A 15,892-nucleotide genomic window follows, 5' to 3' on the forward strand; every position below is an offset into this window, starting at 1 on the left:
AACAATACCCAAAGAATTCTAGACCTCGCTGGCCGGGACTGATGAGTCAAAAATTGAACTTTTTGGAAGATGTGTGACCTGTTACGTCTGGGGTAAAAATGTCACAGCATTTGATTAAAAGAAGTATGCCAACAGTGAATCATGGTGTTGGCAATGTGATGATCTGTGGCTGCTTTGCTACCTCAGGACCAGGACAACTTGCTGTGAATGATGGGACAATGAATTCTGTTGTCTACCAGAAAACCCTGAAGGAGAATGTTTGACAATCCGTTTACGCCCTCAAACTCAAGCGCTCATGGATCCAGATTTGAACCCAATTGAGATGTTTTGGTGTGAATCAATTCATGTTAGAAAACCCTGCAAACCATGGCGTAGTTGAAGCAATTCTCCGAAGGGTGGCAAGGGTGGCACAACCCATTATTAGGTTGCGGCGGCAATTACTTTTTCACATAGGGACAGACAGGTTTGGATTAAAAAATATATATATTTGTGTGTGATGAATATCCAAAGAATACAGAAATCGGGAAGGCGGCAAATACTTTTTCATGGCAATGTAGCCCCCAAAAATCTTCACAATCTATTTAGAAACTAGATTATGATTCAAGATCATTTGGATAATTGTTATTATTTTTTTTTAATGTGTATCAGAGTCTCATTTTGCCTAATTTAACTTTTCAGTTCAACTGAAACAATAATACTGCCGCCCGAACCGAGATTCTCAAAATAGGTACGTTTTTGGAAAAAATGTCGAAAAAAATGGCACTTATTTTTCCGTCATGTTCATAAGAATCGTAATAATACTGGTTGGGTTTGATCAAAAAAGCTTCGTCATCATCTTGCGGCATACCTGCTTTCACCGAGCAATGGATGTGGGCTTTGGATTCATAGTAGACCCAGTCGAAACCAGCCTCCACCGCCAGCCTGGACAAGGTGCCGTACTTGCTCTTGTCGCGGTCCGACGTCGTGATGTCCACCGCCCGGCCCTCGTAGTGGAGAGACTCCTCGAAATGGTGGCCGTCCTCATCCCAGCCCTCGGTGACCCGCAGCTTGACGCCAGGCCATTGGTTCATCACTGAGATTGCCAGCGAGTTCAGCTTGTCTTTGCACCGCTGCGGACAAGACAAAGGTGAGTTGGATTTAAAGCACATGCAACACCGCTGACTGAATTTGTTGATGCTGCTGCGTAGATATTGTATGATTCCACGTTGCTCATGTAAAAACTGCAATCCCCCCCATTGCGGAACTAATGGTCAACCGAGAAGGAGTGGAATGTCCTCTCACTTGAGCTGGTACCTCCAAATGTTTTTTTGGCCCTACAAATAGTTCAGAATCCATTCATGAAGGATACATTTGAAGGCCACATCCTGCTGTAGCTCTCAAAAGTATAAAAAACAAACCGATACATTTTTGCCTGACCATATAGGATGCTGCCTGACTTTAGTATCCGTGACACGAATCTCCTACTGCCCCAGGAACATACCTTGTATCCTGTTTACCACAAGAAAATGCTCCTTTAGAGTTCTAGAAGTTTACAATAGATTCGGATCTACCCTTTTTTCTGGCAGGGTTGAGTTTGTACCCTCGCCAGTAGGCTTTTTACACTCAGTGAACAACTCCCCAAAATAGTCCTTCAGCACCTTCAGTTTGTTTTTAGATTAAGGTCCTGGAGCTTTTTTGACACTTGAAAAGGTGCAAATAATGACCTAACAGTCCAAATAATTATAGCCTGGTTAGATTTTGTATTTTAGGGACTGGATTGCCCCCATTATTTCCTCTAGCGTTGGATTTGTACCCTTGTCACCAGAGTCTTCCTACCCAGGGACATATGATGTTTGTATCCTAGAAAAGTGTCTTTTAGGACCCCCAACTTGACTTCAGAATTGGGATCTGGAGGATTTTGACCCGAGGAACGGTACAAGCATTGACCTGGGACCGAACCCGCCGCCTACTTCCAATATACCCCTATGTCTGACATTTTCTTTATTTCTGGTCACAAAAAAACGTATGGAATCGAATTAGTAGCATTACTTGTTTGTACCTTGTAGGGACCCAAATCGGCACCTACCATCCCCCTTCGATGGTACCTGCATCAACAGACTCTGCTAATCCATTTAATTAATCAACACTTGACTTTTGCAGCTTGTGAACACACCTTGAATCCTTTCGGCCCCTCTTTGGCGTTACATTAGTCTCAAAAGAACCTCGAGAGACAGAAATTGTCACTTACTGCGCCCATATTTGCCTTAAGTGATACGGCTTGGGAATGTTCTTTTTACCCTATTTGCCCCCAGAAAAGAGTTTTTTTGGCACACTCAGAACTTGCTCTTCTGATTGGGGTCTGTAACGTTTTGACGCAGGAAAAGGAACAGTTACGTAGTCTAGATTGTCCCATGCTGTGCCCCAATTTCGGATAGGGTTTGTACCCTTGACAGTAGACTGGTGTTTCCCAGCCTTTATTGAGCCAAGGCACATATTTGACATGAGCAAAATCTCACGGCACACCACCAAACAAAAGTGGAAGAGAAGCGGCAGTACAACAGGCCAAAATCCAGGTGTAAGGCAGGGCAAAACACGAGTTGGATATCATTCTCACTACTACTTTTGTACAGTTGGGTTTGAGATTAGGAGCATACCTGTGCTGGAAATGTTACTATTGGAGTGTGGAACTTGGACAATTGCGGTACAAGAATGTAAACGGTAGGTTTGAGGCCCATTTTGGGGGCCTGGGAAAGCTTTTATTGGGTTTAGTTCAAAACCGTGGGGCAGTGGTCCCCAACATTTTTTGTGTCACGGACCGGTTGAGACAAGTACATGCGACCGGCAATCTTTTTTTTTTTTCCTCATTGCTTTTAAATTTCCAGTTTTAACCCTTTCATGCACCCTGTAACCTGATAACATGATGAAGCTGTCCACTGTAGTAACCGCTGTCCCCGAAAGGGTTAAAACAACGGTACTTGAGAACAAAAGTAATTATAGAGTAATTCAACATTTTATTACCTTTTTTGTTCCAATTCCTTTCATACAACAAATATAGAATAAAATAAAATAACAGTGAATTACTACGAAAAGAACCAATTCTGAATAACAAATATATAATGTAAACGTAATAATACTGAAATTATGATCTTACATACGGCGTTAGCATCATTGCTACGTGCTAATGTGACACGATTGATTGCTGCTTTCATCCGTTGGCTGCCGGCTCGTTATTAGAGACTAAACTGCGAATGTTTACGTGGCCAGCCAAACTCTGCTCGCATTTTTCCCCCCCGGTTCTTTCATTTCTTGGCGGATTCTCTTTATTTCAACTTTCCAACAAAGGTTAAAATGAGGAGTCCGATTTGCTAGAGTCGCGCATATTTGCCACGTCACCTTTGATGGAGTAAATTTGCTCACAGCTCGCAGGCCTGTCTCTGTGCGGACGGGTCCCAAACGGGCCGAGGCCCTGTGATTGGGGACCACAGCCGTTGGGTACTGAATCGTCCTTGGGGGACAAAATGGACTCTACTGGTTCTCCCTTTACTCTACATTTTGGGGTGGTGGCCTCTCATTCTGTCTCCCCCCCCCATGTTGCTTATTGCTGATTCTGATTGCTTTGAGATGAACCCTTTCAGGGACAGCGGTTATTACAGTGGACAGTTTATCATATGATCAGGTTCCAGGGTCAATGGAACAGTTAATAACATACCTGTATACTTTTCATGCTGTAAAATGTACAATTTGAGTCCAGTACTTGGCCCAAATGGGTACATGGATATAAATGGTAGTTTGGAGGTTCACTTTGGGGACCTGTGAGAGCTTTTATTGGGTTTAGTTCAATACCCTGGCTTACATAATGTTCTTCTTGGGGATGTACCATGAGAGCTACTCTTTTAAGATTCGTAGGTTGAGTTATATGCAAAGGGTCTCCAGACTATGTTCCTCTCTAGCGCTGTCTGCATGGCTGAGGGCTGGTGTGATGTTTAAATGTGAGCTTGCATTTTTATTTCTCATCTCCAAGGAGCACCGTCAGAGGGCACATCTTGGATAAAGGGGGTGGGGGGGTGGGAGCCCGCAATGCCCGCAATGAAATATTTATAAGAGCCCACATTCGCTTCACTGCTCTATAACATATGGGTCTGCATGGGAAGGTATGAGCAGCCCCCCCCCCGGCCCCCTCCACTTTTATGATTACGTGCCACCGAACGCAGCACCGCTCATATGATAAGGGCAGCAGGTGATCCTTGGGAATGAATTTGTAGTTTGGCCAATAAGTAAAAGTCCCCGTCCCCCCTCCCCCGCGGGGCTCAGCGAGGATGCTTCACCTTCTGCAAGACAACTTTTTTTTTCCACACTCGAGTGATATGTCAAATAAAAACATCACAAAGAGGCTTTTCATGGGACCACTTTCATTATTCTAGCCCCGCAAAGGGATCGAGGTGGGTGGTGGGGGTGATGGAGGCGGGGGAGGTCGTGACGCACCTCCGTAAGACGCCTGCTGAATGACAGACTTGTGAAATCCAAGGTCCCATTTTCTACTATAGTGCGCGCACATATATCAGCGGCTGCAGCTTTATGACGATATCACACTTGTAGAATGCGCTGCATTAAACGCAGAAGGCAAAGGGGGCGCAAGGGGGGGCGTGGGGGTGGAGAGAGAGAGAGAGAGAGAGAGAGACATTCTAAGTGAGCCGTAAAGCGCTCCTATTTATTAATTCAGTAGGTCGTGTGCCGCAAATTAAGCCCAATTCTGCTCAGCCCACCGTAAAGACCCCCCCCCCCCCGAATTTCAGCTCCGGAAAGGAGGGGGTTAAAGTTGTCCAACAGCCAACCTCTTAATCTGTTTCACAAATGATTTGGTTGGAGGAAACACTTCTCAGCTACCTGTCAGCGCAAACAGCCACTTTGACAACCGCGTAGGGGTGGGCGTGCGGGTGTGTGGGGCGGGGGGGGGTGATTTCACGCTTAATTAGCTCCTGTCAATTAAGTCTCGCTTCATAATAAAACAGGAAAGAAAGTCCGTCCGTAAAACGACCGATCGGCCGTTTACTTAGCGTGAATCGAAGCTAAAACGATGCGACTAATGACTTTATTTAGTGCACTCCCGTTAGGAAGCTTACGTCGATCGTTCGGCTTCCGTCCGCCAACACAAAATGCTTTTTTTCCCCCCCTACTCCCATTTAAGCCCCACCACATTCATGCGTAAAAGTCCCACGGCGAGCGGCTTCGTGCGTAAAGCCGCGCAACACCGGCACTGTAGACATCTTAATAATCCCCATGTGACCGTGCTTATGCCACGAACACACAAAGTAGCTACTTTTTGGTCTTGACTGGAACCATTTTGGAAGAAAGACGCCAACCATTTTAGCGGCTTACCATTAAAAAAAAAAAAAAGCGCAACGGGCGGGTTGGTGGACGATGCCAAGTGTGGATTTGGTGCTCTGCTGTCATTTTATACATTTTTTTCCAAATGCCAGACTCATTTTCTGGGCCGTAATTTGGACCATACCGTCCCTCGAGTTGCGTGCGTCGCCCCCGGCGAGGAGATGCGATAATGGGGGGGAGGAACGCGGGGGTGAGACTCGAGCGAGCGACCGCACGCACGGTGAATATTTCATCTCTTATTCCTCAGCTCCCGTCTGACCCTCATCAGGACCACCAGCATCACATCACGACCATGAGTCAAATCAATCTTGTGAATAATTCACCAGCGGGAAAAAAAAAAGTCACGCCAAATTTAATTTTGTATCATTTTACGTCTGGATAGTGACCCAGACCCGACCCCGCCGCCCTCTTCCCCCCCACCGAATAATGCACAAAGGCCACCCAAAAACAAGTTTTGTTTAAATCCTCGCAAAATTCAAGCCAATTTTAGCTCCAAATTATATCCACCTCACTATTTTTATGAAAGGGGAGCAGTTGCAGAAGGATACAAATATAGACACGAGGAACAAGGCTTGCAATGAATATTTTAAATCCACTGTCACCAAGCATGAACGCAGAGCGTCCCTGACTTTCCGCATGCGCGCTGCCGCGTTGATACTTTTTTTTTTTTTTTTTGTGGTCATATATAGAAAAAAAAAAGAGATATGATATAAATAAATAAAAGGTGCAAAGTCGGTTTCGGCTGCGTGGAGCCGTGGATAATGCGCAGAGTTCACCAGGGGGCTAAAAAGACTTCACTTCGGAGGTGCGCAATCGGGCTGACAAGGGATGCTGCGTTCAAGGAGGGGGGGAAAATTGGGTTTCGGTGGCGCCGGTGCGTGCGCGTGCACCTTACCTGAGTCATGAGCCTGTCGGCGCCGGTGTTCTCCTCATCTTTGAAGATGATGTCCGTGTTGTAGTTGGGCGTGAGCTCTTTAAAGCGCTCCGAGTTGCGCGTGATTTTGCCCTCGTAGCGGCCGCTCGCCCCCAGGGTCTTCTCGGCCACGTTGGGGATGAACTGCTTGTAGGCGAGAGGTGTCAGCTTCTTGTTGTGCCTCCTGCGGCCGTAGCCCCGGCCCGGTCCGCATCCCATGCCGGGGGACACCGCCAAGGACGAGCAGACGACGGCGACCAGGACTATTCTGGTCCACAGCAGCATGTTGATGAACGGGGAGGGAGGGGGGGAAGGGAGGAGGAGGGAGAGGGGGGTGTGTGTCCTTCACGAGGTGGCCGCCTCTCGGTGCGCCTTTGCCGGTTCTCTCTCGGTGCCCTTGTCGCTCGCCCCCCCTCCGGTTCTCTTAGACGGCAGGTGCGGAAATGAGAATGAGGTGGAAGAACATCCAAGGAGTCTTGTTTTTGCCCTCTTCTTCTTACTTCTTCTTCTTCCTTTTTTCTCTTTGAAAGGAGGTGCAACGAAAGGAAATAATAATAAGGAAAAAAAAAAAAAGAAACCCGCCGGATCCTCAAGTCGAGCTGCAGCCGCCTGTGTGAGACGACCCGCTTTTTACTGCTTTGTATTATAGCAGCGATCTATAGCAGGGGAGGGACTTGATTGGCTCGCCCTCTTCATGTTAGTCCCACACCAGCCCACACACAAAAAGCAAAAGATTCCTTCCACCTGCATGTGTTGCGTCGCTGGGAGGGGCTCCTCCATGGGAAAACATCAATTATATATGTAAAAAAAAAAAAAAAAAAAAAAAAGAGCCACTCGCCCAGCATTTTGCCACTGTACCCCCCGTGAACTTGAAAACTCGTGCAAACGTTCCAAAAGTGGTCATAACGTGACAACATCAAACCAGCGCGCGTCCTCCTTGCGCAAAGTACGCGCGTCAAAGCCACCCAAAAAAAAAAAAAAAAAAAGGGAACCAAGAATCCCACTTTCCATCCGCAATTATTTCTTCGGTTTCCACTTGTACCGTACTTTTGTTAACTTGAATTTATCAAAATGTTGACAACACCTCAAACTATCCCTCGTACTAAAATATTGTACTTGACAATACAAGTGAACCTTACTTTAAAATGTACACTTTTTGAAAAGTAAAAAAACAAACAAAACAAAAAAAAACCTACCCTTGTCGAGTCAAAAAAAATATCACCGACTGGTCAGATTGAAATGTTTTAAATATTTCGTGACAGCAGAGGTTACCAAACTGAGGGTTGGGGCCGCAAATGGCCCACCAGTCACATTCTCTTGGTCTGCATAATCATGATGATGATGATGATAATGATAATGATAATGATAATGATAATGATGATAATGATGATGATGATGATAATAATAATAATACTAATCATAATCATAATTATAATCATCATCATCATCGTCATAATTATGACAGATTTATTTCAATTCCACTTTTCAAAACAAGCTCTTAACCAGTCGGAACCGCATTTGGTTGCATCAGCGAAACAACATTTGGGATAATGTTACATAATAATAATACAATTAAAAATGTGTTTCACTAAAATAGTCATACGTTGGATTTTCTTTTCAGGAACAAAAGTATAAAAATAAATTCAAATACGATTGTGAAGTAAAACAAAAAAAAAAATCAATTTCAACAAAAAAATATTCTGCACAAAAATTCCCAGCTTCCTTATGGAATCAGTGTCTAAAATTATGATGACGTATGCCATAGCAAGTGTACAACGGGGAACGAATAGCAGGAAGTGCGTACGTCGTTTGGATGCCACTCATGGCTCTGCCAGTGGCGGCCAATGCCAATCTTGCGTTGCGCTCGCCGTCTCATTAAAGCTCATCCTGGCTGACCTCCATGTTGGCTCACCGACCAACCTGCCACTCGCCCACGTTGTCTGCCGCGGCCAAAAGATGGCGTCCGCGCTTGGCAAGCGGCGACGGATCGCTCCCCTCGGCCCCATAGAGATGCTGCAGTGGATGATGCCCTGAGGGACACCGCAGACAATTCAGTAGGATTTTTGAACAGATGTAGTTTCAGAATAATTAGTAGAAAAAAAACCCTAAAATCTGTTTCAAAAAAATTCTGTGAAGTGATGAGTCAATTGAATTTTTTTATTCTGCCTTGGCGCAGGTCTGCACTTTAGATAGAAGAAAAAGAAAGTTTCTTCTTATGCAAACTGCCTTTCGTAACATGTAAAATGGTGTCAGTTTTTCCCTGCTTTGTTACATTAATATTCCTACACAGTTTTTTTTCTAATGGAGGTGAATCAGCAAAAGTTAGGCAGCTTCCCCCCAACCCCTTCAAACACTTCTTGAGGGATTGAGGTCATTATTACACCATTCTTGTGAAGGTCGCATGTGACCGCTAATCGGTTTTTGCTTCTTTTCTGCAAACGCATCTCTCTCTTTTTTTGTTTTTTGTTTTTTTTTACAGTAATGATTACACAAGAATACACTGAAATCAACCAATAAACGTGACTGAGCACTTATGGAAATTTGAGCCATTCTGCACTTCTAATTTACATAATCATCCCCAAACAGTTTCTCCACGCGTCACCTGATCATCTCGGCCGGGTGAAGATCCAAAGCCACTTTCAAGCAACCTCACTGTTGCGACTCCCCCTGCTATCACGTCAAAGCCAAAAGGTAAGGAGAGCTGCATTGAGATTTGTTCGATGGACTGATTAACATTGGCTAAGAACGTTAGCTTCTGATAAACGCCACATGCGTGGTTGCTTGGTGAGGTTGCGGTGAGTTGACATCACCGAATTTTGAGGAATCGTTTCTTTTCGTCCAAGTTGTGGGACGTTGAGCGTAGCGCCGTTGACTTGAGTCGCCTCCACCTCCTCCTCCCACCTCCTCCTGCTCCCAATTAGCACGTTAAAGCCTCCTCATGTCGGAATGTTTTGTAACATTGTTAGACGGATTACGAGTGCGGGAATAATGGCGCACAAACATGTAAGTAGTATCAGGCTTTCTGGGTTGTTTGTCTTGGCGGCAAATAGGATTTCCTGTTCGCCACAAGCAGCAGCAGCAGCATTGTGTTGTGAAAAGTATCCAAGTACAAATACCTTGTTATCGTACTTCAGTCGACTTTTCAGGTAGCTGTACTTGAGTGTATTTTTTTTTGGAATGACTTTTCACTTTTCAGTCTTGGTCAAAATGGATAAATAGTTATTTTTAATCAACATTTAAATGACGTTTTTCGGTTAGCACTTGCTAATTTGGCGTTTAGCAAAGCTCTGGGACGACATTCAGGTCAAGCCAACGCTAGCCAGTGTGATTTTACAGTTTTACTTTTGGACTTAAGTGTGTTTCAGAGTCTTTACTTGTTTTTTTATTTATTATTTAATTTTTTTTTGTACTAAAGTACAGGTGTTGAATCACTACATTCTTTCTCACAAGTTGCTGCATTTCTACTTCAAGGGGAAGTCAAGTCAAAAGGTTTCTTTACAATATGTGCAATCCGGCTCCACTAATCTGAAAATGGTATTCTGATTAAAATTCGGGGCTTTGGAATATGAATTCAGCAACAAAATCCACCTGTTTCCATCCATCTTAATGGGGTCGCCATTTTGCCCCTTGCGGTCAACTGAAAATGACAATCGATTTTTAAATTATTATTATTTTTGTCATGTGAATAGAAAAATCAAATGTTGGAAGACATCGCACATTTCTTGTTTACCATCTGCACTTGTACGATTGAGTTGGAGGGCTTTTCACCTTGCCCGAACACTCTTTTCCTCTGGCCAGTTGAAGCCAAAAAAAAAAGGACCGAGGTTTTGTGGGCAGCTCACAATGGGAATGTCACAATACAGTAAATGTTGGAATCACTGCTCTCCGGCATGTGTAAAGGGCTTTTTATTTGCTCTCCTCGGGGCCGCTCCCAATACTTAAACATTAAACGGCAAGGCTAGACAGCCACAGCCACTTTGAACTGAGGTGAAAGAGGGCCAGGGGGTTGGGCTACGGTGTGTGTGTGTGTGTGTGTGTGTGTGTGTGTGTGTGTGTGTGTGTGTGTGTGTGTGTGCGCGCGCGCGTGTGCGCACACTCCATAGGTGAGTCAGCCCATGACTGACACCTGTTACATTTTCAGAAAAAAAATGTCTTCCGACTTTCCACGAACAGCATTCTAGAGTCGAAGTTTTAACGTTTTAAGATGGTCGCATGTGCGTCAATTGAATGAGTCTCGTTCATTAAACAGCTGGAGTTAACCGCTTACCTGATGTATTCTGTCATGAATAAATAGTCAAAATACTTTTTTTAAATTTAAGCTTTTTGTAAAACCATTTCTTGAAGAGAATTTCACAAAAGAAGGCGAATGCTAAGCTAGGTTCACTAGCTAGCAGCACTTGTTTTTTTATTTTTATTTTTTATTTTTTATCTGAGCTATTATGTGACCAATCATTCTTAAAAATCACTACAGATTACTGATGGATCCCCTGAGGGAACATGCAAAATGAACTGTCACTCGTACAGCACTTTTCTTCCTCGGGTACTCAAAGCGCTTCACAGTGTTACCTCATTCACCAACTAGCGACGCAGAACCAGGGGTTCAGTATTTCGATCGAACCACCAAAAAAAACAAGCACTCTACCCCATGTTGTTTGTTGTTGTTATTATTTTTTAAAATTCTTTTAGAGGGCTTTGCTAGCTAGCTCCAGGATTAGCTAGTTAGCTACAGGATTAATCAATGGTGAAAATACTTCATGGGTTCCCTGAAGGAAATCTGTAGATTTGTGTATGAGCATTTTAGAACGGACTTGCTAGTCTAGGGTCACCAGCTAGCCAAAGTTATGTTTATTAGGGCTAATTTGAAAAATATTTGTTCATGGCATTAAAAAAAAACTTTATTGCGCTAATTGCTAACCAGGAACAAATTATATTTTGTTGCCTTTTTGGAGGCGGCCCGGTGATTGACTGGTTAGCGTGTCGGCCTCGCAGTGCGCAGGTGTAGGGTTCGATTCCGGCTCCGGCGCTCCTGTGTGTTCTCACCGTGCCTGCGTGGGTTTTCTCTGGGTACGCCGGTTTCATCCCACATTCCAAAAATATGCGTGGCAGGTTAATGGAACACTCTAAATTGTCGCTAGGTGAGTGTGAGCGTTGTTCGTCGATGTGTGCCCTGCGATTGGCTGGTGATCACTTCAGGGTGTACCCCGCCTACTACCCGAGGACAGCTGGGATAGGCTCCAGCATGCCCTGTGACCCTTGTGAGGATAAGCGGGTCAGAAAATGGATGGATAGATGTCTTTTTGGATAAACTATGAAAGACGTACGGTACTTTTTGGGAAATTTCAGGATTGGTCTGTTTATCGTTGATTTTACTTTAATTGTTGTCATGCACTGAATTTCTTGAAAATACAGTTTCATGCTAGCCGTATGATATTTTTCAGTTTCATGACTCACATGACATAAACTAAGAACTCATCCAAATTGTGCGATCAAACAACCACACACGCGACAGCATCCACCCACTTTTATTTATCCGCTCTAAAGACCTCATGAAAAAGTTCAAATGGATCGTGAAGGTGCCCCAAGTGACTTTATGGCACAAGTTTTTATGAAGCGGTAAGACAATCAGTCACTGGGGACCGCTTTTACGATTTGTTTAGCTAGAGTTTGATCGGCTTGTCGTCCAGGAGCTCCTGTGCGCCGATCACATATTTATAATATGAAGCGTTTGTCCAATAGAACAGAAAACCGAACGTTTTAGAAAGCACATGCTAGGTTAGCTCACAAACCAGCCACAGTTAGCTGCTTTTCTGCATTGTTATTATGACTGTTATCAAAGCAAATGTTTTATCGGCAATAATATTAAACCAGAAGCAACTTTGGTAACCTTGCAATTTCTACCGCTTGCTAACAAAACATTGATTTGCGCGGCTTTCAATAGCAGCGCGTCAAGCTCCGCCATCAAAAGGACATTGACTCCAAATTAGTTGTAACACGCCGTCTTGAGTGTTTTTCCTTCAGCGTTGTGCTTTTGTAAAGCGGCACTAATCCCAAAGCGGCTTTCCTCCAAAACAACACAACCTTTGAGAAGTTCGTACAATTCAAACAAGAAATTGCGGCTACGGGAGGCGCGCTAGACGGGGCGGGCATGTCGGGACGGGCATGTCGGGACAAGTCGCCATATTTGTTGGCGTCATCCAGGGGAGGTCAGATACAGAAAAATGGAAGGGAGACAAGGGGCACTTCATCTTGTGTTAAAAGCAATTTAACATCCTAGAGGTCAAGGTGCTAAGCAGGAGGATATATTGAAACATTTGTTCTAGGTTATCGATGGCGTAGCAAAAAGTTATTAATGTGAATCCGACGTACAAAGTGTTTTTTTTTTTTTTTTTAATTGCGAGCTAGCTTGAAACATTCAACTTTTCTCGTTTTTATTTTCATGGAAAAAGAAATGGCCAATATCTTGTGTCGACGTTCAAAATTTAAATAAACTTTCATTTGTCATTTTAAAGAAATAAAATAATTTATGTGACGTCACATTCAACATTTCACTGTTTTTAATTTTGAAATAAAAATATGCAATGATGCTGTTACTTTAAAAATGGTTTAAAATAAGTGTGACAATTTTTTGTTCACTTTTTTATTTTAAAAAATAGAAATAAAAATTGTGATACCTTAGTAGCAGTGAAAATCTCTACTTTTTTCATTTTTAAATAAAAACAGCCAAGATCTTAAATGTATCTTTTTTTTGTTAGAATTTTAAAATAAAAAGGTTATGTGATGTGTTTTCCAATCTGTTTTTTAATTTTGAATTAAAAAAACGATATCTACATTAGAACTGAATCTAGTTTTTTTTTTAAATTTTCAATAAAAAAAATGTCTGAATATAAATAAAACCATTTTGGCATTGTTATTAAGTTATCAAATCTAAAAAGTGTGATATTTTGCAACAATTAACTTTAATTTTATTTTTGCAATTAAAATATTGGCGTGACCAATTTTAATTCAATTAAAAAAATCAATTCAAACTAAGTTAAAATAAAAATAAATATTTGTTTATTGTTATCTTGTAACATTCAAACAGATTTTTTTTCTTTTTCTTTTTTCCCTTGTCATCCCCGTAAATTAAAAACACTATTTTGTCAAGAATAGAAAGAATAGATCTGTTTCAAAATGTAAAAAGTCATCAGAAAAAATAGTCAAGTCAAGTACAGACGCCTGGAAAATGTTCTCAAATACAGGACTAAAGTATTTATACTCGGTTACTTCCCACTACTGGCAGCGGGCCAATGAGAAACGTGCCCTTGTAGCAAGTGTTGGTCTGTTTCGGACCGCGCAAGTCCAGGTGAACGTGGCACCGCCCCCCTCGTCTGCAGCTGGGAAACTCCTCACACCCTTTATCTTTACTGCCTCCAAGCAAAAGAAAGAAAGAAAGAAGAGAAAATCTGGAAAGTTTTCCCGACTGCTTGGGTGGAGCAGTTTATAAAAGGCCGACAACTTCAGAAGCGAGAGGATCACAGGCGGCCGCGTCCGTGCAGGTGTTTGACGTCGCTTTTAGTGGTGTGGACCTCCGTAATGTCATCAAAACGTCACTTTTATTTCACAGACGCTGCGTTTTGGTTGTTCTTTTGCGAATCCAATTGATGTTTCTTTTCCCTGTGTGCCGTCATAAAAACAACAAAAAACCCCCAAAACAAAACAAAACAAAAAAAAAAAAAACATCATGATGTAACCCGGTGCAGCTCTGCGGAAACACTTTGCGTGAAGGCTTGCGCGAGGAGTTCAATTAATTTTTTCAGCTAATATTACCGCGTTATTGCATTTATTTTCTTCCCTTTATGATTCTTTATGATCGGTACGATTTTCAAGTAGTCTAAGAAGTCCCATCTTTAAGGCTGAATTGGCCTATAGCACCGCCCTGTTGCCTTGGCATGCAACACATGTTAGCATGTTAGCAAGCATTTCCATAATCCATCCATCCATCCATTTTCTGATCCGCTGACCCTCACAAGGGTCACGGGGCGTGCTGGAGCCTCTCCCAGCTGTCTTTGGGCAGTAGGCGGGGGACACCCTGAACCGGTTGCTAGCCAATCGCAGGGTGCACAGAGACGAACAACCATCCGGGCTCACACTCACACCTAGGGACAATCTTGAGTGTTCAATCGGCCTGCCATGCATGTTTGATGGAATGTGGGAGGAAATCGGAGTACCCGGAGAAAACCCACGCAGGCACGGGGCGGTCATGCAAACTGTGCCGCCATTTTCACAGTCATATATATTATTATATTATTTCCAAAAATCCGCCCTTCAGCATTGGGGGTGCCTCATCTCACCCAACTACCACAGACAGCCTTCCCAAGCTGGATTTTCAGCAAAAAATTTGACTCAGTGTGAGTGTTTGGCCACATCCTCCCGCTTGCACAACTTCCCAAAAAGTTGCGTTGGGGTGCGTAAAAGCTCACCCACTTGCTAGACTGGAGGCTGCGCACACAAAAACGTGTTGAATGTTCCGACTTTGATGCTTTTCGTGAAAAATTGCGGGAGGGGGTGTGGGGGAGGAATGCGGCCATTTCAATGACAGTGAGTGCACACTCGCGCTATTGGAGTTTCATATCATCGTGACTTTTCTCTTGAATTGGACTTCCTCCTTGTGTTTTCGCTCTTATCTGCTCGTACTCTGACCCCCGCCACAGCTCTGCCTGTAAAAGGCATTAAAGGCCATCGCCGCAATCAAAGCTATTGCTCATCATTATTGCGAATTGCAGGCGGCAATTTTTTATTCTTCCTGAAAAAAAACAAAATCGGAACGATTCCACATTTTTATGGCAACATTCCCAAATGATCCCTCTCATGCACCGTGTAACCTGACAACACGAAAAGCTGTCCACTGTCGTACCCGCTGTCCCTCAGAGGGTTAATTCTTCATCTCATCATTTCAATCGCTCTTCATAGTGGCGCAAATGTTTATCGGTGCAATTGAAGCCCAAAAATCGGATCTTAATTTTGATATATGTGATATTATAATTTTTACAATGTATGCGTTTATTTCACAAAAAAATAACATCAAAATAATTCTCTGTTGATTTCGTTTAAATAGCTTCCTGCCCCTCGGAGACATCGTTTGTATGCATTTTTATGTCGTTTCTGTTCAAGATGAGAAACAACAGTATTTATTAGCGGTGTCAAAGGGTTCATGGGGTTCATGAGGCTTTTTTTTGTGTGTGTGTGTGTGTGTGTGTGTGTGTGTGTGTGTGTGTGTGTGTGTGTGTGTGTGCGTGTGTGTGTGTGTGTGTGTGTGTGTGTGCAAGCGGCATGAATGCTAATAGCATGCATGCAGCTCAGAGTAGTGCACTCAACTATGTTAAGAGCATTACCGTGCGGTGGAAAGTAGAGGCAATTACAAAAAATGTTAATATTCGCGTATTTCGGATTGCGGCTTGCAGTGCATTATCTCAAGACGACATGGGAGTGCAGTGGGTCTAAAAAGTCTACACACCCATGTTCATATGCCAGGTTTGTGTGACAGAAAAAAAATGAAACGGAAAATCATGTGAGCCATGTACAAATCGATTGGGGGTGAAAAAAAATTGTTCGCAACTGAGATGCGGTTGCATAAGT

General features: G+C 43.3%; 1 protein-coding gene across 1 annotated transcript; it reads right to left on the minus strand.

The window, feature by feature from the left end:
• Positions 1–232: 232 nt before the first annotated feature.
• LOC109524085 (sonic hedgehog protein A-like) lies at positions 233–7,434 on the minus strand. The gene is made up of 3 exons (XM_019883680.1): positions 6,260–7,434; positions 802–1,109; positions 233–245 (listed from the first exon to the last, which is right to left on the minus strand). The coding sequence occupies exons 1-3, from the start codon at positions 6,560–6,562 to the stop codon at positions 233–235; spliced, it is 624 nt and encodes a 207-aa protein (XP_019739239.1). The 5' UTR covers positions 6,563–7,434.
• Between the last annotated feature and the right edge of the window lie 8,458 nt (positions 7,435–15,892).

This window comes from Hippocampus comes, unplaced genomic scaffold, assembly GCF_001891065.2.
Source record: "Hippocampus comes isolate QL1 unplaced genomic scaffold, H_comes_QL1_v1.1 scaffold527, whole genome shotgun sequence".
NCBI lineage: Eukaryota > Metazoa > Chordata > Actinopteri > Syngnathiformes > Syngnathidae > Hippocampus > Hippocampus comes.